The sequence below is a fragment of the Miscanthus floridulus genome, chromosome 9 (genome assembly GCF_019320115.1).
Source record: "Miscanthus floridulus cultivar M001 chromosome 9, ASM1932011v1, whole genome shotgun sequence".
NCBI lineage: Eukaryota > Viridiplantae > Streptophyta > Magnoliopsida > Poales > Poaceae > Miscanthus > Miscanthus floridulus.
In genome coordinates, this window is record NC_089588.1 from 85458044 (window position 1) to 85473231 (window position 15188).

General features: G+C 45.4%; 1 protein-coding gene across 1 annotated transcript; it reads right to left on the reverse strand.

The window, feature by feature from the left end:
• Positions 1-10673: 10673 nt before the first annotated feature.
• On the reverse strand, positions 10674-14193 carry LOC136482299 (putative F-box/FBD/LRR-repeat protein At4g00315). The gene is made up of 5 exons (XM_066479518.1): positions 14047-14193; positions 13624-13709; positions 12351-13199; positions 12070-12222; positions 10674-11215 (listed from the first exon to the last, which is right to left on the reverse strand). The coding sequence occupies exons 1-5, from the start codon at positions 14102-14104 to the stop codon at positions 10835-10837; spliced, it is 1527 nt and encodes a 508-aa protein (XP_066335615.1). The 5' UTR covers positions 14105-14193; the 3' UTR covers positions 10674-10834.
• Between the last annotated feature and the right edge of the window lie 995 nt (positions 14194-15188).

Below are 15188 nucleotides of genomic sequence, written 5' to 3' on the forward strand. Positions count from 1 at the left end.
CAAGAACAATGCTAGATGAGCACAACACCCCTGAAGCTCTATGGGCGGAAGCTATCAACACCGCATGCTATGCATCCAACCGCCTATTCCTTCAAAAGTTTCTTGGCAAGACACCTTATGAGTTGCTCAATGGGAAGAAGCCGAACGTCTCCTTCTTTAGGGTGTTTGGTTGCAAATGCTACATCTACAAGAAGTGGCAACACCTAGGGAAGTTTCAAAGACGTTGTGATATTGGTTTTCTTGTTGGTTACTCATCAAAGTCCAAAGCATATAGAGTATTTAATCATGCCACCGGCTTGGTTGAAGAAACATATGATGTGGAATTTGATGAATCTAACGGCTTCCAAGGAGCACATGAGAATCTTGATGATGTAGGTGATGAACCATTGAGGGAGGCTACGAAGAACATTCTGGTTAGAGACATCAAGCCTAAAGATGATGTACAAGAAATTGATCCACCTTCTTCATCAAATGTGCCATAAAATGGTGATAAAGATGGGAGAGTAGAAAATGAAGACACTCATGTCTCCCATGATCAAATGGTGGTACAAGCACAAGATGTTGATGCTCCACAACCTCCTCCTCAATTGGTCAATAGAAGAAACACACCTCTACTACAGGATCATCCATAAGATCTCATCGTAGGGAGTCCATCAAAGGGTGTAATGACTCGCTCACAAAAACTTACTTCATTTATTGCACATCACTCTTTTGTCTCTTGTTTTGAGCCTACTAAGATAGAAGAAGCTCTTCAAGATCCGGATTGGATAAATGCCATGCATGAAGAGTTGAACAACTTCACCCGCAATGAAGTTTGGACTCTTAAAGAGCGGCCAAAAGGTGCAAGAGTCATTAGAACAAAGTGGGTGTTCCGCAACAAGCAAGATGATCAAGGCGTAGTTGTGAGGAACAAGGCAAGACTAGTTGCAAAGGGGTTCTCTCAAGTTGAAGGTTTGGATTTTGGAGAGACCTTTGCACCAGTTGCAAGACTAGAAGCCATTCGTATCCTCCTTGCATATGCATCACATCATGACATGAAACTATATCAAATGAATGTGAAAAGTGCTTTTTTAAATGGCTTTATTAATGAACTAGTCTATGTTGATCAACCTCCTAGGTTTGAAGATCCTTGGTATTCTAATCATGTTTATAGGTTATCCAAGGCGTTATATGGGCTTAAGCAAGCCCCAAGAGCTTGGTATGAGCGTCTTCGGGACTTCCTCATTGAGAAGGGCTTCACCATTGGGAAGGTCGACACCACACTATTCACCAAGAAGCTTGATGGGCACATCTTCATTTGTCAAGTGTATGTTGATGATATCATCTTTGGATCATCAAATGAAGATTCTTGCAAAGAGTTTGGTGAATTGATGTCAAAGGAGTTCAAGATGTCAATGATTGGAGAGCTTACATTCTTTCTTGGTTTTCAAGTCAAGCAAATGAGAGAAGGGATTTTCATCTCTCAAGAGAAATATACAAATGATCTTCTCAAGAGATTCAAGAAGGATAAATGTAAGTCAATCAAGACACCAATGCCAACTAATGGACATCTTGACCTAGATGAGGGAGGTAACACGGTTGATCAAACTCTCTACCGCTCTATGATTGGTAGCTTGTTATATTTAACCACATCTAGGCCCGACATCATGTTTAGTGTGTGTATGTGTGCTAGATTTCAAGCTAATCCTAAGGAAACTCATTTAATTGTCGTTAAAAGAATCCTTAGGTGTCTTAAGCACACACTAAGCATTGGCCTTTGGTATCCCAAAGGAGCAATATTTGAATTAGTTGGCTATTTCGATTCGGATTATGCTGGTTGCAAAGTGGATAGAAAAAGCACATTCGGAGGGTGCCATTTGCTTGGTAGATCACTTGTGTCTTGGTCCTCCAAGAAACAAAATAGTGTGGCTTTGTCCACTGCTGAAGCAGAATATATTGCCGTGGGTGCTTGTTGTGCACAAATTCTTTATATGAAACAAACTTTGCTAGACTATGGTGTAGTTCTAGAAAAAGTACCTCTTTTGTGCGACAATGAAAGTGCGGTAAAACTTCCAAATAATCCGGTTAAACACTCTCACACCAAGCACATTGATATCCACCATCACTTTCTTAGAGATCATGTTGCAAAGAGTGATATTTCATTAGAAGGTGTAAGGACCGAGGATCAATTGGCGGATATCTTCACTAAACCGCTAGATGAGGCGACTTTTTGTCGATTGCGGAATGAGCTCAATGTTCTTGATTTTAGTAACTTCACTAAAAATGAGCTTGTGTTGTCCCTTGCATTGCATTATAATATACAACATGTTTACTTTTTATGGTAATGCATATAGGGCTTGTCTAACATGGTTAAGATAACCACCGAAAAGCGTGTGAAGAAGCTTAACCTTGGATCGAACTTGACAAGCAACTAGATTTACTTTCAACTATTGCATTGCATATGCATGAATGTTGCTTTGTTGTTTATCTTCAATTGCCCTCTTATTGCCTTTTTTTAAAAAAGAATTATAGCCTAAGGCAAAATATATTAAAAAATTTTGAGGGTTTGAGAGAGGTCACTCACATCAGTCCCAATTGGTGTTTATTTGGATCTTATTGAAGTTGTGACTTGATTGGGAACAGGCAGCACGAAGGACTTTGAAGATTTGCTGGAAAAAGGGTGACCAGACGCTGCATCGGACTCTAAAGTACTGCGTCCGGTCAGTTCACAGGAGGTGAACTGCTACTGAGAAGGAGTGACCGGACGCTGAAACAGTATTTTCCCAGTGTCTGGTCAGATGGTGATCTAGCGTCCAGTAGATCGAAGACGAAGGAGACTGCTTGCACCAGACTCTGGCTGCGTCCAGTCGTGGTTCACCGGATGTGTCCGGTCATGATTCCAGGGGGTTTTTGACCTCTTTGGAATCAATCGGACGCTGGGTGGCAAGTCCGGTCACTGCCATTGGAGCATCCGATCAGTAGAAATCGTGCGGCATCCGGTTTCTTTTTTGTTTCCTTATCTATTCCATCATGGGGGGCCACCATAAAACCAAGATTGAGCCGCATACACTGTCATCGCCGCTGCACCTCCTTCGCCTGTACCCAACCCGCCGCACAGCCGCTCCTACCCATAGCCGCGTTGTCGCTGCCCGGGCCTCTGCTCTACGCTGCCTACCCATAGTCGCACCACCGCAGCCTGTGCCTCTGCTCCGTGCTGCTTGCCAGTAGCCACATCGCCGCGCCCGTGCCACCGCTCGCCCCGCGTGCCTTGCTCCCACGCCACCGAACAGCGCGCCCGTGCTGCTCCCAGCGCCGCCGCTGCACTCGTGCCCTAGGACCGTGTCTGCACTCGCCCGTGCCACTGCTCCCAGCGCCGCCTCTAGTCCACGCTGCTGTGCACGTGCTCTGACCTAACGCCGCCGAGCCCCTATTCTAGCGCCGTCATGCTATTTCCCTATCCTGTGCACATGCCTCTACTTCATGTGCCTGAGCCACATTGTAGTGCCCTGCATCCTCTATCACCAATCCTCGCCGCATTGCAACCCTAGCTGGCCCAATGGTTCTCCGATCCATTCCTATTCTCGTCGTTTCGCAAGTTCATCAGGTAGCAAGCCCTCGTTTCCAATTTCATTCCTAATTGCTTGCTTCCTAGGATTTCATATCTTTAGATATATTATATTTATTTGTATATCCTATCTATTCTATCATGCAGCGAGTCGGTGCCGTTGTGGTCCCATTGGCAGTTGTCAGTTAACTCGAGGCCAAGCTCGCGAGTATGGATCGAGGCCAAGCTTCGGAAGTGACAGTTGGCTGTTGATCTTTGTCAGCGATAGTTATTCTTTTCAGATCCATTAGATGGCTCATGTCAAGAATGTCGAAGGTGGTCCTGGTGATGAGGATCCGAGGCCCCCGCCTCATCAGTCTACAGATGCAAAAGGCAAGGAGACAAAGAAGCTTGCAATGAGGAAGTGTAAGTATCCTAAAGCAGATACAACGAGAGCAGCCGCAGTTGCAGAGGCCATAGAGCGCGTAGAGAGAGGAGGTGCTTAGAGTGGTGTTGTTATTGCAGATCAGCTTTCTCCATCTACGAGGGCTGCACTTGAGCAGGTTGAGCGTCGTCATGGTGGTCCAGCTGGGACTCTCATGGTTGGAGGGCGGCATGTCGCTATTAATGAGAGTCAGTCTTAGGGGGAGCCTTAGCAGCAGCCATAGCTAGCAGAGTAGACTTAGGAGGGAGAGCAGGCTGAGGAGACAGAGCAGGCACCTTAGCCATAGCTTCGCCGCTCTGGTCGTACCCGTGCTCTAGTCACACTGAGGTCAGAGACACAGCGGAGGGGTTCACGTCCACCGCCTAGACCACAGGGTCCACCTCTAGTGACTCACTTAGATTTAAGGGCCGCCACAGCCAAGTAGGTTTAGCAGCTCAGATTTGTGGACTTTGAGCAGTGGTTCCTGCCGAGGCGGGATGAGCGTGCTTTAGAGGGTTTCTACACACCTCTATAGGAATATTTTTACAAAGCATATCTTAACAGTGGGGCAGTATTTAGATCTTAGAGTGTGTGCAACATTGAGACCATTGTAGCAGTAGCTGGAGAGCATATTCGCTCTTACCTATCTTACCTGCTAGGGCTAACAGATTTACTTGGACAGATAGGCTTATATGTTCCATTTTGGGTCTATCAATTCTATGCTACACTCTGGATTGATCCGTAGCACAGATTTATACACTTTGCATTCAGAGGTAGAGATTATAGGCTGACGAGCACTAGGGTCAGAGAGATACTTAGACTTCAGGAGTAGCCCGTCCGGCTACATGAGGTTTGCTATGGACAGACAGCGCCTCCTAGACGCCCTCACAGTGGTCTTGTGCCCCCTATAGATCTAGTCCACCATTGTTTTACAAAGCCATTCGGTGAGGGGTCGAGGAGGACACCCAATGATCTCACTCCTACAGCTAGAGTATTGGATGCTATTATGAGGAGGACACTGCTTCCGAGGATGGGGTATCATGAGAGCTTGACTCACATACAGTTATGGTTACTTAACTCTCTGATGCAGCAGACAATATTTGACATTTGGGATCTTCTTCTATCAGAGATGGAGGATACTATTACAGAGGGGTTTAGGGGTCACAGGCAGCTACCATATGCCCATTGGGTTACATTCTTGATCCACAGGGTAGTTACTGTGAGGCCACTAGAGATGCTGGCAAAGTATAGTGGTGCTACTACAGAGTTTCTTGCATACAATATGACTCGGATGATCCATCATAGTGCAGTGAGGACACCCAGCCAGCCGAGCCGATGTCTAGAGGTGCCAGAGACTGCAGCTTAGCAAGATGAGACCATCAGGGGCATAGCAGCTATAGAGGAGGAGTAGCTTGATGCTCAGTAGGAGGGGATTATCGCGAGCAACCCTAGTGATAGCTCAGATGATGACTACCAGCCTATTCCTCAGATGCCTCCACATCGACATGACCATGAGGCCGGTAGTTCTAGTTTAGCTCCACCTGCACCGTAGATAGACCCCGCTCTACTTGCTATACTTGAGCGGATGAGGCAGGATCAGGCTCGCCAGGCTCAGGAGATAGCTACCACATTTGCATAGTTTCAAACTAGGCAGGATGAGTTCCAGCGATAGTAGCAGTAGCAGGCTATATAGTAGCAGCAGGCCATGCATCAGCAGCAGCTTCTCATGCAGCAGCAACTACTTGGGTTTATGTAGCATGTTATGATAGCTATTGGTGCTCCACCACCACAGCCTTCACCCCAGCTTAGTCAGCCTGCCACCACTTTTATGACTCCAGCATTATAGCCTAGTGGGCTTCAGAGTTAGGGACAGCCACCAACATAGTTTGCTTCAGCTACAGAGTAGGTATTCTAGTGGTTTGCCTCGCTAGTGATAGCCTCGCAGTTCACACCTCTTCAGACAGGCTTCACACCGGCTCAGACTTCTTCACTGCTAGTTCCAGATACTTTAGTCTCTAGGAGCCTTGGAGCAACTTTCAGTGAGTTGACAGGGTAGCCTACTCCGTCATATTTACATGTCCTAGGTCCTTCTACAATTGCACCTATTATCGAGACTACAGAGATGCTCCCTTATTCTGTTGCATCATCAGAGCCGCCTGCTTCAGTGATACCTATACAATCTATGGCCGCTCTAGTCCCTGATCTGACCCAGACCGCTTCAGCATCGCTTCTAGCTACATAGGGTCAGACAGCTCAGAGCTCAGGGTCAGATGATGATGGCACACAGTTCCATCTCGCTCCTCATACCTCTGCACCCAACTCGTCTGCTACAGCCCCGCCAACCAACCCTTAGGTTTTGGTGTTTGACGCCAAAGGGGGAGAGGGATCGAGTATGTTAGACTAAGAGGGAGCGACTTAGGGGGAGCTTAGTATACTATTATATTTGGTTTTTATGTATCATACACTATTATGCATTCGTGTGTTTACTTTTATGCATCAAACTATATTTATGTGATAGTGATATCTACGTGATCGTGATATGTGACATGTGTGCTCTCTACTTTGAAACTTTTATATGTCATATCACTAGTGTTATGCTCATTTGCTTTGCTTTCGCGTTTTACTCCGATGCAAATGAGCTTTATTACTTGTACTCATGCTTATTTCATATCTTTTGAGTACATCATGTTGGCTTGGGTCATATAAGCTTGCCTAACTCTTTTGTTCTTATTGTCAAAAGCTTATATGAACCAAGCATGTTAAAAACCTCAACTCTTTCACATACTCGAGGTGGTATTATCATCAATCACTAAAAATGGGGAGATTGAAAGCATCTAGGCCCCTAGTTGGATTTCAGTGATTAATGACAATACATAATTACTATGACTAACATGTGTTTTGCAGAGGCAATTAAGTTAGGTCATGGTAATGGTGATCGATTGGGCTATCATGGTGGTCATGCCCCTACGATAGAAATCGTTTCGGTTTTCAAAGGATGAACGACAAGGTTAAGGATGGACTAGTTCTAAGTGTCGATTGGAGTTAAAGAGACACTTAGAGTAGTTTAGGACTTTGTTTTTTCCTTTGGCCGTACTATTAAGGGGGGTATGGATGGGTAGCTTGACCTAGGTAAGTCTAGTGGGTTAGGTGTGGTGCACACTTGCTGAACCTAGCGCTAGGTAGCTCCTAAAAAGCCCTTAGATCCATTGGAGCAAACTTCATTCACGTATAATCAAGAGTTGAAAGTGAATGGAGGGTCAAATGCTGACCGAACACTGGCTTCGGTGTGACCGGACGCTGGCGTAGAGTCTGGTCAATTCATTTGATCAAGGTGAAGTCACCTAGAAGTGACCGGACGCTGAGAGCTGAAGTGACCGGACGCTGAGTCCCAACGTCCGATCGATTATAGTAAGGTTCCAGAGAGGGAAACTCACGACTGGATGCGTCCGGTCAGTGTTGACCGGACACTGAGTTCCAGCGTCCGGTCGACTCCAGTAAGGTTTCAGAGAGGGAAAATCACGATTGGACGCGTCCGGTCACATCTTAAACACTAGAGTTTAGGGAGAATTGACCAGAGCGTCTGGTCAACATGACCAAAGCGTCTGGTCATCCCGTAGAGGCACATAACGGTTTGTTTTTCAGCCATGGTTATAAATACTTCCTCAATTCGTGTGTGGGGGTACTTTTGCTCATTCCAATAGCTAAGAAACACCTTTGAGAGTGCCAAGAAGAGCAAGATTCTAGTGAGGTGATTGAGATTTGAGAATCCCAAAGAGAGCCCTTATTAGTGAGATTAAGAGTAGCAAAGTGTGCATTCACCCTTCTCATTAGGCTTGTCGTAGTCAAGTGAGAGTTCATGCTTGTTACTCTTGGTGATCGCCGTCACCTAGATGGCTTGGTGGTGATTGGGAGTTTGGTGATCATCCGACGGAGCTTGTGGATGACCCAACTCAAGTTATGAGCGGTTGTGGGTGATTCACCGCGACGGAGTGTCAAAGAATCAACCCGTAGGGAGCACTTGATCCTTGCGTGGATCAAGCGAGAGCTACACCCTTGCGCGGGTGCTCCAGCGAGGACTAGTGGGGAGTGGTGACTCTTCGATACCTCGACAAAACATCGCCGCGTTTCTCCTTCTCTATTTACTTTGAGCAATTCAATTCTTGTCATTTACATTTATAGAATTGTCATGCTAGAGTAGGATTGGAACATAGGTTGCAAAACTTTTATGCGGTAGATCAATAGAAACACTTTCTAGGCACATGTGGTTAATTGGGCTAACCATAGGACTTAATTATTGCAAAGAAATTTAGAATTAGCTCAATTCACCCCCTCTTGGGCATCTTGATCCTTTCACACACAACAAGGTAGCAATGTAAATGTGGAAGGTAGATGAGGTAGAGATATGCAAATTCCCGTCGACGACTCTGGTATTTTTACTGAGGTATCGAGAAGCGCGTAAGCTTCCACCTAGTCCTCGTTGGAGCCCCTCGGAAGGAATCCCATACAAGGGCCAAGCTCCTGGTCGGGTAACTCCGTGGATAGCTCTGGGCCTTCCCCATGCGCAAGCGGGTCTCCGGTTAAGCCACTCGTGGCAAAGCCTCTCCCGGATGCTCCCCGCCGTCTTCACTATCAAGCTTCCGGCCAAAACGCCACGGGCCTTGTTCCCTTCGGTAGACGGTGGCGGCCACAATACAAATGCGATTGGTGTGGTCTTGTAAGACTACAAGTCCCTCCGATGTATAACCATTGGTGTGCGCAACCACTGAGAGATAAGAGATATTCTAACCTCACTAAACACTATGCATAAACCTAGAGCAAGCGCATAAGCAGTGGTCTAACTAACCTAAGCACTTCGCAAAGCACCTACGCTAATCACCTAATGAATCACTAAGCACTATGCAAGTGGAGATCACTAAAATGGTGTATCAACACTCTTGGTATGTTTCCTTAGCTCTACAAACCTCAAATGGCTGTTTGAGAGGCTATTTATAAGTCACATGGAGAAAATAGCCGTTGGGGGCGAAACCTAGCTTTCTGCTACTGACCGGACGCTGTTGTCGTCCTGACCAGACGCGTCCGGTCGTCTCGACCGTTGAGCAGGCGCGTAGAGATCGGACGCACTGCCAAGTTCGGTCATCATCGACCGGACGCGTCCGGTCGTATTTGCGCCGCTCTGGAACTTCTCTAGACATGATCGGACGTTGCACTTTGTGCATCCGGTCATCTAGTGCCGCTACGTCTGGTCCTCACTGAGTTGTTGCCACGACAATGAATAGTGAAGTCCATGTATCTGGTCACTGCCTCGCTCAGAATTCGGTCGCTGCTATTGACGCCTGCTGTTGCCGAGCAACTGATCGGACGCATTCGGTCCTCATAGGGCCGCGTCCGGTCACCTCTGTCGAGTTCGTTTCTTCGCGATCTTGCGTCCGGCTTGGTTCCCATCTTCGTGCTTGGAATTTGCTAGATATCTTGGGTCTTCTCTTGTGCTTTCTAGGGTCTTGCTTATGGTGTTGATCGTGGGATCATCATGTCGCCTTCGTCCAAGTCATGTCTTGCACCCTATTGAACTACAAAATAATTACTTGCAAATTCATTAGTCCAATTTGGTTGTGTTGATCATCAAACACCAAAATCCAAAGTAAATGGGCCTAGGGTCCATTTTCCTTACAAATGTGTACATTTTGCTCATCCCTTTGTGTTCTTCACCACCTTCATGTTCTTCATGCTACACGGCCTATGGAGGCCAACGGTCCTGCGAGGCGAGGGCATGGAGGCGTGAGCGCAGGGCAGAGGGATATGGAGGCGACCTTGCCGGGGCAAAGGCAAGATGGAGGGTGGCGGGCGGTGGTTGGAAGCGAGCTGGAGGCGACTTCGCCGGGTCGGAAGGAGAGGTGGAGGGCGGTGACCGGCGGTCGGAAGCGAGGTGGATGACGAATCTATGGCGCTGACTGGCGGGGCAAAGTCTGATGGTGTGCGTGGGCCATGGGCATGGAGGTGTGAGCGTGGGCTGAGCCTGCAGACAAAGGCGGGAGCATGACGAGGTGCAGGGTGGAGCCTAGGGCGGTTTCCAACATTGCACAGGCGAGGTGCAATGTGCAGCCTGGGGCATACGAGGCGGCGTCGCTCCGCCATGCGACCCACACGCTCCTCGGCAGGACAGGTAGGTAGGCCACCATCGCTTCCATCGCCAACGAGGTCTGCCGGCTCCGCTTTCAGGCAAGGGCGTGCGACGGCGAGGTGACTTGACTCCACTACCTGTCGGCTTAGCCAACCCTGGCTCTGGGAAAACAGTCCATCATAGTGTTTCCGCGAAGTCTGGCTAAACGGTCTATCCTTGTGTTTCCATGGGGCTTGGCTAAGGGGCTAAACAGTTTGTCCTAGTTTCCACGGATCTTGGCTAAGGGGCCGTTGTCGCATTAGCTAAGCCTGGCCTCAAGGTCCGATCAGGCAACCAAACCAGACTAGACTGCATCCAACAAGCCTGGTTAGAGTCTAAGCCACCCAACCAAACATACAACTTGTACAATGGTGTTGAGGTGGGGTGGGTGGGTGGGGGGGTGGGGGGGGGGGGTGTAATAGAAAACTCATCTGCACTGTCCAATGCTAACTCGAAAGCATCAGTGCTTTCCTATTTCTATTAATAAACGCTACACGAATCTCACAACTCCCATACTTTCATCATACACACTCACACAGTATTACGATATGACACCACAAAACTTATGACAAAGGCACATTAGATTAACTGTTATAATAAGTAGATAAATAGTGCTATTGAGCCATCTATCCGGCAGGTGTGCAGAGTTTAGTCTCTTTTAACAAGTCAACAAAACGTCAAAAACATTACATTCGTGCACATAGGGGCTTTATTCACGTTCCTCCACCGTTTATCTGTATGTGCACTTGCTGCACGGCTCGATAATCTTCAGGTTCACAGATGGGGGCACTCTCTCCTCAATGTATCTCTCAATGGCAACACGAGCCTTTCCAGCCTCTACAAGTGCCGCCTCATTGAGTGGCCAGCACCTATCAATGTTGGCAAACCTCTTGTCATGGCCACCGGTAGTGTCTAACGTAAGGCAGTCTAGTGACCTTGCTTTCTGCACAATGTGGATGGTGAGCTTGACCATGCTCTTTGCGGAGCAAAACCCTGTTATCATCACATTCTTGAGGTTGTCATGGTAGCATTCTGAGAGGCATTGTAGTTGCGAGGAATCACCATCAGGATCTTCGAGAATCGAATCGTGCCTAATGGTTGGCAGCCAAATCTGCACAGGAATAATAAAGTCAGTGTCTCTTCCATGATAACTAGAAGGTTCAGTTAGACTGGATACACCAATCTTCGCCACAAACATGTAATTCACTTGTAACAACCGTGGCTAAGGAAATATCCAGCAACAAGTAAAATCCAGTTCCCAATCAGCAAGTAGTACATGGTTTCCACTTTTTCAAATGCCTTGTGCAAGAAAGCTGAACCCGACCAGGCAATCAAGAATTTGCCAAAGGAAATCAGGAAATGACTCAACACACTCATCGTTGTAGTAGCATGGGAAATCTGGAAGCACTGGAATGAATGTGATTTTAACAAGACAATGCCAAATGTCTAGACAATCTTACATGCAGTTGCACATGAGTGTGTCCTCTGGTGCTCGGCCGAAGAGAAAGATCTCCAGGAGCTTAATGTGGTTATGTGATTTTTAGTTCTGGAGTTTCTGGTCTCCTGTTCTGTTTTTTTCCCTCTCTTGATTGAGACTGTCTTTCTTTAAGTTTTTCCTTTTGTGTGTTTGGGTGTATTTCTGTAAGCATGTGTCTGGGTGTGTCTTTGGGTGGGCGAGAGTTTTCTCTCCACTCTTGTGTTTCTCTCCTCTCTTATTAATGAAATCATATGTAGATCTTCTGTACATTTGAGAAATAGAAAAATCTGAACCGTCAGGTTTCTCAATCTGAGCCAGCTAAGTTCAGAAAACAGGAACAAGGCCGGTTCACATCTTGCCAATTGTTTAGTTAGGTGAAGGATATTGTTGTTGTCATATAAATACATTTTAAAAGTATATATTACCACGGATAATTGCTAATTCGGTTTTCATCATGGGCAGCTTTTCAGAGGTAAATGAAGACTTACACGTATGATCAACGTCTCCAAGGTGGGAGATGCATCAAGAAAAGATAACAGGGAGCTAAAGTCATAGTCCGGAGAAAAATTTGTAGCACACAATGTAATCTCCAAGTACTTCAGCTGGAGGAATTTGCCTAACGTCATTGGTGTATTGATAGTCTGAAGACAGAGATGCCCAAAGGTTAGTCATGAGCAAAATATGATTTATTGAGTACTGCAAACATACAACTATTCTATGGCACTTTGCTTTCATAAAAAATGGATTAATTAGCAAGCATAAAACTGACCTCATCACTGGTTAACAGAAATAGAGTTTGGAGATTTGGCGCAATGAATGGAAGTTTGGTAATAGCATAAGAAAGTGCGTTTGATGAATAGTAACAGGAAAATCTTATTTCCTTCACTTGAAATGCATGTCCAAGTGAGATATGTATTTGGCGTCCTGTACAGGAGAAAGTTGAGAGATTTGGGGCATTGCTGTCAATCATCTCCAGCATTTGGCAGTCCAGCACGCTCAGGATATTAAGCTTTTGCAGCTGACAAGGTATCTTCAAGCAAATTATAGTATTGCAGTTTGAAAGGGAAATTTTCTCCAAAGCACAAGAATTGGACAGAAAATGTAATAGTTGCTTGCCACTAATGGCGACTGAATACAAAACTAAATTTGTCAGGCTACTCATGCAACCAACTTGTGCCGTGGAGTGAATAGAACACCCAGAAAGCATCAAAGACTGAATGGAGCTTCCCCTCTCACTAGATAAAAGAGAACATGGAAAACTGTACTTGATGTCACCGATTTCAAACAATGATAGTTCAAACTCTTTAATCCCAGGTGTCATGGCAACTTGAATCCAGTGATCAAGATAACTGGGATCTATAGTGGAACAAGGGTAGCTTTGTAGTCTAAATTCCTTCACTCCCATGCCAGAGTGATTCTGCATAATGTGCTCAACTCTAGTGATAAAATCCATTGTTAATTCATCATACCGAGATCCATATTCATTTATGCATAGTGAATCAACAGAAATGATGAGATTGGGATAGCATCTCCAAGAACGCAGAAAAGCATGAGACACACAGGCAGCCTGAGCAGCATCTCGCATCGGCATAAGGGCGTGTATCCGATGAAGAATGTCCTGCACAAGGATGAGATAAATAATAAACACCGCAAAATAGATGTAGTAATAGTGTTTTCTTTGTTGAAGTGGAAAGCACGTGGAAATTCCTATCCAAATATGTAGTCATATTTACTTTTCTTGTTAACAGTTATACTGTTTTTTTTTACTGCCCATAACCTCAGGCATCCCCATCTTTTAATGATGAAATCATACCCCATAACCATACCCACTTGAGGAGGGTCACAATCACACCTTGGATACAAAGACCCTTCAACTCGCAAAGGAACTCCAGACTTGATGGCGTTCACTGGATATCAGATGGAATGATGGACCAACAAATTCCTATAATCCAAATTTTACCTAGCTAGCAGTGAACAGTGACATTTTTGTTTCCCACACTTGAAATTACATAGACTATCACTATAACGATCTCATCCCATACCTCTGGAGGCTGGACTTGCAATCCAACTATTTCGCCGCAGTGAGAATCAGGCTTTATTTCAGCAGCCGAACAGGACGACCCCTCACCTGGAAATCAGATTGGTCATAAACTCATGATACAGAAGGGGAACTGGCATGAAGTGGCAGCTGGCCAGCTGCACAAGCCACGTAGGTTCGATAATCAAACTGTTGCTTAACAATAAACTGTAAGGAACTACTCCCTCCATCCCAAATTGTAAGCTTGCCATCTAGACATACACATCCAGATGTATGGGAAAAATTATGTAGATATTTAGAAGGGAGGTAGCAGGATTAAAGGGTTTGATAACCACAACCTTCACAGGGGAGGAAATACAGATCTATGCACATATTTCAGCGATCTTCGTCCTAGAAACCAAGAAACTGGGACGAACAGGGAGCATACCAGTTATCGCATCTTGGCTAAGCACCTCCATCTGCTCAGGTTTCCCCATGGCCGCCATCCCCAGATCTAACCCAAAGCCACTGATGCTCCCTTGCTCTCGCCGATTTATATGTACTGAAAAGCGCAAAAGTACAATGGCGGCCGCGCGGCGGCGGCGATGGTGCTGCGACCTTCGAGCAGAGGACGGGAGTCTGGTAGCGATTTTGCCAATTTCGGCGGAGAGAATCGTTGTGACCGGAGAAGTGGAAAAAAAAATGCAATTCTACGCGTATTATTGGTTAACGTGTCTAGATAAAAATATTAATATTTTAAGCGGTATAAATATGGATAATCTTTTTATTTAATGTTATAAATATTGATAATCTTTTTATTTATAGTTTAACTTATATTTAACGTGGTACTATACTAGATTGTTTTGAACGCAGGAAGTATATTTATTTTGAGAAAGTTGTAAAAAGGTTATCTATAACTTTAGAATTTATAGTAACATCTGTATTCCTTTTAAGCCTGCAACTTGTTTTCTTCTTACTCACTCTCTGTCCTGTAATATAGTGTATTTTAGAAATTTTAAAATAAATTAAGAGAGAACATAAAGACGCATGTATCCTTAATTTATTTCCTAAGCAGACAATATCATGAACGTGATTAATGGTTATTGGTTGACAAATGGGAAGTATTAATGTAAAATTGGTTTTTATTCTTTAGAATGCATTATATTGAGGACAAATTTTAAATACTAGAATGCACTATATTACGGGACGGAGGGAGTACCTTGTAGGTGCTGCACTACATAGGCAGTGTCAAATCTAGCCCTTTAAAAACTAGTATTTTATTAAAAATAATTCATCACTACACACGACATGACACGGTTGAACACTCGAGTCGCACGACTCCTGCAATAATGGTGGCTCCGCCTGCAGTGCACTACCAACATGGAGATGACATGGAGCCGATCACGCTGAATGGAATGGTGTGATAGCCACCTGATTCACGCCAAGCACTTTGGGGTGACTTGTCTAGTTAAAATTGTCGCGTGGCCACCCTGAAAGCCCTAGTTTGTTTTTGTTTAATTGATGAAACCTCGAACTAACCTTTGATCTAAGTGAGTGAATTAGATAAGATGGTCTAACCCAAGTGGTGAA